The 8483-nt window shown below is 39.7% G+C and overlaps 1 protein-coding gene across 1 annotated transcript in view; it reads right to left on the bottom strand.

Annotated features, from left to right (window-relative positions):
• Nucleotides 1–726: 726 nt before the first annotated feature.
• The window catches only part of NDUFA9 (NADH:ubiquinone oxidoreductase subunit A9), a 38069-nt gene continuing 30312 nt past the window's right edge, over nt 727–8483 (bottom strand). The window contains exons 9-11 of the mRNA XM_007967301.3: nt 5619–5714; nt 2622–2688; nt 727–1023 (exon numbers count right to left, since the gene is read on the bottom strand). Coding sequence (XP_007965492.3) covers nt 853–1023; nt 2622–2688; nt 5619–5714 — 334 coding nt within the window. The 3' untranslated portion in view covers nt 727–852. The remainder of the gene's footprint in view (nt 1024–2621; nt 2689–5618; nt 5715–8483) is intronic.

Genomic DNA, 8483 nt, shown 5'->3' with positions numbered 1-8483 from the left:
CAACCCTGGGTCACCCAGGACAATGATATGTTGGCTTCACCACAAATTGTCGGAGTTTTAAATCATACTGTACTGGGGGGATCTGCCAACACTAAACCAATTGTTCATCTGGATCTTGGCTGCAATTTTAAGAACTTCATTAGAAGGTCCTAATTCCTAAGTGCTGGCACTGCTGGCATAGAAGCTGAAGCATCTCCTTTGCATGGGAAGAGAATCTATCTACACTTACGTGTCTGAAATAATCCAGATTTGGTACTAAGGGCTCAGATTTGGTACTAAGGGCATGGGGTGGGCCTCAGATAGCTCAGATCCAAGAAGACTGTGGAATTACTGCAAGGGGTTTGAGAATCTATGGACAATGGTTTTCTATGTATATACTACTATTTTTAAAAGGCATATGGACATTATTAAAACGAATTTTAAAAACACCTTCAGTGTAAACACATTTGGGTTAGGGGATACTGTATGCTCTCTCATTTAATGGAGATTAAAAACAATCACATATCACTTGTGGTCTTTACAATATTCTGACATTAAAAAGGGTCCTTGTCTTCTAGAACGTATGCTAGAAGTGGTGTGTCATAGGAAAATTCAAACTCTCTGGCATTTCAGAGAATAAACAGTATATATGTCATTATTAAATATGTACGTTTAACAAAAATTATGCTCAAGTTCTAAATGACTGCATTTCTCATTTTGTAAATCAAGAAAGAAAATACTGCAGAATTCAACCTCAAATGTTTTTAATAGTGGAACTGTGTACAGGATCCTCTAAAGAGACGACCTGGCTGGGTGCTTAAACCACATGGGCTGACCCCGAAGACACCAAAACCAAGAGCTGCTCAGGAGGCACTAAAAGTCGACAGTCTTGGCCGGCTTCACATCCTCAATTTCGGCAGACAGCCAGCGGTAGGTGCGGTGACGGCGCAGCACCTCGATGGCCTTGAGTTCCAGTGGCGTTGCCTGAATGCCAACGTCTTCTAAGCCAGGCAGGTGAGGCAATTTCATGTCTGTGATGTGCATCTTTGAATAAACAAAGGACCGCAGACAACGCTGAAAACTGGCCGAGAACAAAGTGCTATCCTAGCAAGCATTTACACATTCAAGCTGGCATGAGTCCTAGTATTGAGACTTAATTGCTTTCAAAGAATATGTGGCAATTTTCGATTCATGCAAATCACTATAAAAGTAGAACACACAAAGAGGACTTAAGACACCAAAAGGGCAAGATCACCAAGGATCAGATCGAGGTCCCTGGTGGGAGCCACGAGCACAGGATGTTGGCGGTACATGAGCCATTCTATATACAGATTTCAACAGAAATAAATCTATGGCAGGGAAGCACAAGTCATCACACTTGCCAGGGGAGGCTTCACAGGAGGGTTTAGGAATCAAATCAGGGCTAAAGCAGAGCCAGTCCATTCCTCAGTTCTCGCATGCCCCTGTTTTCTGAGCACGGGCGTTCTGACTCAATTTTAACTTTGAATTTAGGAGATAACACAGCATTTGTTCCTTGCCCATTAAAAAAAAAAAAAATTAACTTTTTGGCTCCAGCTATGCTCAACCTGGTTGACTAATGCTCACTGCAGAGCTAGAAAACCAAACCCATCTTGTTTATAGGGAAAGACAATGAACTGTCAAGTTTGCAAAGATCCCAGATTGTTTCAAACCACATGAACAGAATCCATTTGCACCTAGAGCAGCATCAATCCCTCATCCTACCCACCTGAAAGTCTGCAATTCTTTTACCAGAGGGCTGTAAGCCAGTCTGCAAACCAAAGCCAAAACCCACTCAGGCCACTGTGTCAACACTTTCTCAATTATAAATGTAAGAGACACTTTAGTGTAAGATAAACTGAAGTGTCTGACAACCAGTTCTCCTGCCTGATCTTTCATAAACAATGTCTGAAGAAAGTACACGAGCTGCCCACTTTCTCACGTTCCCTAAGCACTATTTTCTCATCTTCTCTACACTTTAGGTTTTAGGTAGCATTCAGGGTACAATGTGGCTGCTTCTTGTCAATATATGGTCCATAGGTCATCAAAGGTAGACGTGGTATTGGTATAGTATTTTTATTTTATTTTGCATCCTCCCTGGAAGCAAACGCACGGGCACATGACATGAGGTCTGAGAACTGACTATTGGATGTGGCAGCAAGGAGATTGTGGGTAACCTTGAAAAGAGCAATTTTAGGGGAGAAATGGGAATAAAAGCCTGACTGGAGTAGGTTAAAGAAAGAATGAAGAAACTGTCAACGGTTTCTTCAGGATGTTAGGAGGAAGTCAGGAGGAGTTAGGGTGTGAAGGGACACAACAGGAAAGTAGCTAGAAGAATGATGGGAGGAAGAGAGGCTTTGGCAGGGCAGCTATTAGGTAATTTTGTGTGTTGACACGAATGATCACGCAGAGAAAGAAACACTGATAATGACGGACAGCAGGTATGGAGGAGCCGCCCCCTGGAGCAGCGCAAGTGGATGAGTTTCAGTGCTAGTAGAAGGGCTGACTGCAGACAGCAAGAACAGCAAACAGACAACAGCCAGGAGACAAGCAAGCAAGCAAACCAAAGTAAGTCTAACTTCCCATCATCTGCCCAGGCAGATGCTTTCCACACATATACTCACCCGCTCCACTTTATCCCTTGTTATCCAGGGCTGAAATGGGCTTATTTCAAAGACTCTTGCTATCCATCTGGAAAAAGAAATATATATAGCACATGTGATAAGCATCTCTCTGTCCAAGATGTAAGCTAGCCTATGAGAACTACAGGAAGACAGACTGCTGTAGAACAATCTGAACTGATTTTTTTTTTTTTTTTTTTAAGAAAATAACCACATCCTGGCACCTCGACCTGTGAGGCTACCTCTGCTTTTTGGTCCCTCTCCTCTCAAGCCAACCCAGTTGGCTGCTGTAACTGCTGGTACACTTTGTTCTCCTCCAAAGAAACAACAGATCTTAAACTAAAAAGAAATAAAACCAACAAACAACAAAGCAAACAGAAAAACTCCAATATTCAATCACGTCTGTGAAATTCAATCTAATCTAAACCTCAGATATTCAAATACGCTGCCTTTACGAACACAGGGCAAGCTGAATGGTGTGTAAAATATAAAACGTAATCCCTAAAAACTGGGGCCCTTGAGGAGAAAAAAAAAATCCAAAAGCAAGGAGAAGGCTAAAATCTATGGTTCAAATCAGGACGACAATATAAAACTCAAAACGAGAAAGGCCACCTATCTTCAATACTGCCATCTCTTCACTACTAATGAAAACTGAAGGGATCCTTACATGCCACTTGAGCTCCCATCATTGGTTACCTCAGGGCAGTGGCTTTTTCTTTTCTTTCCTTTTTTTTGTTCTCTCCCTTTTTTTGTTCCAGAGACAGGGTCTCACTATGTTGTTCAGGCTGGATTCAAACTCCTGGGCTCAAGTGATCCTCCCACCTCAGCCTCCCAAATAACTGGGACTACAGGTGTGCACCACTGTGCCCAGTAGCAGTGGGTTTTCAACTAGCATCCGAGGAACACTAGGAATTTGCGGGGGCCCCAAGGAGTCCTGGGGGGCCAAGGGTTTGGGAGTGCGTGTATTGAGTATCATCCATCACTGCAACCAGACCAGCTCTTTTATTGGATTTACCCAGCAGGACTTGATGTAAAACTTCAGTGAACACAGGATTCCACAGCTGTTTAAAGGCTTGAAAAACAACATTCTAATGCATAGTATAAATAAATGAAAAAGGAAGCTGGTTAGAATTTCTCCAGCAACATATAAAGCCTCAGATTCCTCAATGGCAGAAAAAAGTAATTTATTGGGCTAACATAGCTTAATAAAAACGCTCATTACAAACCTCTAACTCTCTGTGCCCTCATTCTATGCTAACAGATCACTTCAGGTCTCTGTCTAATCTAAACCTCAGATATTCAAATATTCTAGTGTCCTCAGTGGACCATGTCATGGACATACATAAGCCAACTCTAACTCAATTTTATGTACAACCATGAAAGCGCTTCACTTCAATCTGGCTTATATCCCTTTCACAGCACTGAAGCCATAGTCACAAATGGTCATTTGTAGACATTTTCTTTTTTTGTCCTTTATCTTATTTGACTCTTCTGTAAGACTTCATTCTACCAATATCAACAGAGTGCCTACTGTGTACCAGGCATTGTTCTAGGGGCTTGAGACACATGTGAATGAACAGCAATGTTCCCCTTCTTAAAACATCGACTCCCTCCTTAAAACACTCCATTCGGAATTCCAAACTCTCGTTTCCCACTTAAATGTCTGATCACTTCTTTTTGGCCTTCTTGTAAGTTTCTCTTACTCTGTGGCCTCCTCTTCTACTCACTCCATATACCTCTCCTTACTTACTTTATAGATAGCTGTGATATTAAAGGAGATAAAGTAAATAGTCTGAAAGGTACAATACTCAATAAATATTGTTATCATGCTGCATTCTAGTGGTCTATTTTTCTGGTACCCCTGTTAGACCACAAGATTTTTGAGTGTTGATTGTAATATTCTGAGTACCTAGTACATTATCTAAGACATAGTAGGCATTCAATAAATATTTGTTGAACGAATGAACGAAAACCCAAATGAAGATCAATTTGTGGCCAATGGATGTGACAGTCTCCCTAACCAGACCACTAGGGTGTGGCATGGTAAGTCCAAGATTTTATTTTATTTGGTTCAAATCAGGACAGCAATATAAAACCCAGGACGAGAAAGGAGCTCCCATCAACAGTTACCTCAGGGCAGTGGGTTTTTCTTTTCTTTTCTTTCCTTTTTTTTTTTTCCAGAGACAGGGTCTCACTATGTTGCCCAGGCTGGATTCAAACTCCTGGGCTCAAGTGATCCTCCCACCTCAGCCTCCCAAGTAGCTGGGACTATAGGTGTATACCACTGTGGGCACTAGCCATCACCCAGGCCGGAGTGCAGTCGCACAATCTCAGCTCACTGCAGCCTCGAACTCCCAAGCTCAAGCACTTCTCTTGCATCACCCCACCTCCACCCCAGTAGGTGGGACTACAGGGAGATGCACCACATCCAGCTAATTTGGTATTTTTTGTAGAGATGGGGTTTCACCATATTGCCCAGGCTGGTCTCGAACCCCTGGGCTCAAGCAATCCATCCACGTTGGCCTCCCAAAGTGCTGGGATTATAGGCACGAGCCACCACTGCCAGCCAAGTCAAAGGTATTTAACCGACAAAGAGAAGTGAACTAAGAAGTGGGAAAAGAAGAGAAGGCGACCACAAATCCAAGTCTGAATTAGCCTGACTCCTTTCCCAATAGCATGATCAAGTTGATTTAATAATGTGCGACATGAAACACAGGGGAACCTGACTGCCCCTTATGTATGTGCCCAGCAAGATATTTCTCCAAAATTAAACTCAATGGATTTAAATTGGAGAAAGTGAAAAACTGCAGATTTAATCTCCCAACACATTTTTTTTGCCGACACGAATCTATTTCTGCTTCTTCCCTATGCTAATGTCATAATACTAGGAGATCTGGAGACTAGCCCTTCACACACCCTATAACCCTAAGGGAGAACATCAGGAACAAGTGTGTGGAGTTAGCTTTTTCACAAGTCACGCAAAAGGAGCACTCTACTTACCGATAGACAAAAAGTGGCAAGGGTAATGGGAGGAACAATCTGTGAGCCACAGCAAAGATGTACTTCACCAGGTCAAAGAGGAGGTACCGATTTGGACTATAAAAAGACAATACACAGTTCTTTCAAGTACATGCTTCTCACAAACTTTCCTTTATAACAAAATAACATTTTTCTTATAAAAAAGGAAACATATATGGACTGTAGTAGATACAGACTAGCACAAAGAAAAATCACCCATAATCCCATTATGAAAGATAGTTAATATAATTGAAATATATGCTTCTCATCCCCTTACATATACACATTATTTTGGTTTTAATAAATACACAATCCATTCTATTCTGTAATGTCTTTTTCATTTAACATTGTATCATAATTGTCTTTCCACGTCGTCATTTTATTGCATGTTTCATGACTGCACATATTACGCTACATGTAATCACAAGTATTTTATCTATTGCCAGTTTCGAGATATTTAAGCTATTAAAAATCTTTTTCTTTTATAAAATAATGTTTTAATGAACATTCTTGTAATAAATATTTGTACTTATCCATGATTATGCATTGTGAATATATTTGTAGAAGTGGAACTGGGTCAATGTAGACTTTGAAATTCTAAGGCTTTTATTGAATACTTCTAAACTGCTTTTCAAAATGGTTCTATCAATTTATATAAAATGTTAATAAGAATGCCCCCTCCACCCAAAATGAGTTGTCATAAAAAAAATTTTTTTTTGCCAATCTGCTAGGTTTAAAAAAAAAAAAAGGCATCTCATGTTTTAATTATGTCTTTAATATAAGAGATTATTTCTTCATGACTTTTTGGTTATTTATACGTTTATCTTTTCTTTCCTCCTGGAGTCCCCGTCTATAAAAATAAATAACAAGAATTCTCTATATTTTAGTGATATTGTTGGAAATACCTTTTATTGTTTGTATTTTACCTTTTAGTGTTATTTATAGTGTTTCGTGCACATAAAATTTTAACTGTTTAACCAAAACTACTGATTTTCCTTATGGCTTGGATTCATAGTTAGAAAATTCCTCTGCAGTGACATAAATGTCCACATTTTGTCTAAAGCTTATAAAAAAAGATTTTTTTTTTACTATAAAGTTACTTCTGTGACATATTTTTGTACATGATATAAGGCAAACATGTAATTACATTTTTCCCAAGATGTAAGCCAATTGCTTCAATGTTATTTACAGAATCTTTACTACACTGCTTCTTTCCCTATACTGAAATGTCACCCTTATCACATACTATATCCTTACATATAATGGGACTGTTTCTGAACTTTCTGCTCTATTCCATTAATCTGAATAGTTTTGTACGATTTTAATCTAGCATTAATAAGTATCAGTGTTTATAATACATTTTAATATTTCTTTACCCATTTCCTAATTCATTTGCATGTTTCATGACAGTAAATCTGTGACAACCAAGAGCTGAGTGAAGGTAATTCAGTGAGAACCTCATTATCCTGACATACTTTACTAAAAAACATGAAATTATCAGCTAGGAGAAACATCAAAGGCCTTAAAGTAGGGTTCTTCAAATTCCAGAAGGATTTGTAAGGATCATTACAGGATACATAATACAAGCTATGCCAAGAACAACTTGAATGTTTATGATGACAAACAAAACTGTATCATGGGTAAACTAATTCTACATAATAGGTTTCCTCTTCAGCTGTTCTGAAGCACTTTATGTTCCATTAAGTACAACTGGAACACTAGTTTAAGTGCCCTTGCTCACAGCCAAAGGTACATGGAAGCCCGCGTCCCTCCCAGCTTAGATTTCAAGGCTCAGCATTACAGTTATCCCTCTGCAAATATCCTCAGTAAAACGTTGTCTCCCAGGCCCGTACCCATTATACTTGCTAAGCAAAACTCTCACTCTGGTTGATCCAAACATCTGCCTTCTCTGAGCCTGAAACCCCAGAGGGACAAAACTGTAGACAAAATACAATTGAGCTGATTGACTTCACCTTATTATTTTATCAGTAATTTCAAATGGAACACTCAGTTCTGCTTGGCAATCCCACATGTTCTCCTAGGAAATGCTCTTTCCTATTCTCCCAGGGCATCCTTTCTATATTCTCTGTCCTCAAATTTTCCACACACTTTTCCGACCCACTCCATCCTGCCTTTTAGCTAACCTCACATTCCAACAAGAAAAGATACTCCTTAAATTCCCACAGCCAAATCACCTGCATCTGCATATATCCTTGAATTCTTTTCCTCGTTAAAATGGAAGAAATGTTTGCCTTTTACAAAGGTCAAACCCTCATTTGCACTCTGTATCCAACTCCTCTCAATTCCTGAAGGACTTTGCTCCTTTTTTGTCGGCCCCATCTCCTGAGTCATCAAGCGGTATCTCTTTCCTGGACCATTCTTACCAATTTATAAACAAGATGTACAATCTTCCAAATCCAGGGTGGTACCTCCCTTGACAAGACATTCAGGTTTCACAGCCTTCTCTTTACTGCTTTCCTTTGCTCCCTTTTACAGGGAAACTTCTCCAAATAGTTACCTAACTGTTGCCTCCAGTTCCTATCCTGCCATTCAAATCTCACTGCAATCCAATCTGCCCTTTGCCCAATGTTCAAATGAGGTCATTAAGATGACCATGAATCTCTGTACTGTCACTCAATCAATCTCTGGCAGCGCCCAATATAGTTACCAACTCCCTCCTTCTGGTTTTCTTTCCAATTCACTGGACTTTCCTTTTTGGTCATTTATTTTAATTATTTTGCTTATTATTTATGCGTCTCATCACTAACCTATAAGCTCCACAAAGGCAGAAATCTTACCCATGCTATTCACTATTGTGGCATAATTTACGCACATTAGAATTCATCC

The sequence above is a fragment of the Chlorocebus sabaeus genome, chromosome 11 (genome assembly GCF_047675955.1).
Source record: "Chlorocebus sabaeus isolate Y175 chromosome 11, mChlSab1.0.hap1, whole genome shotgun sequence".
NCBI lineage: Eukaryota > Metazoa > Chordata > Mammalia > Primates > Cercopithecidae > Chlorocebus > Chlorocebus sabaeus.
The sequence above is the reverse complement of the archived record's forward strand: the minus strand, read 5'-3'. Positions and strand labels throughout refer to the sequence as shown.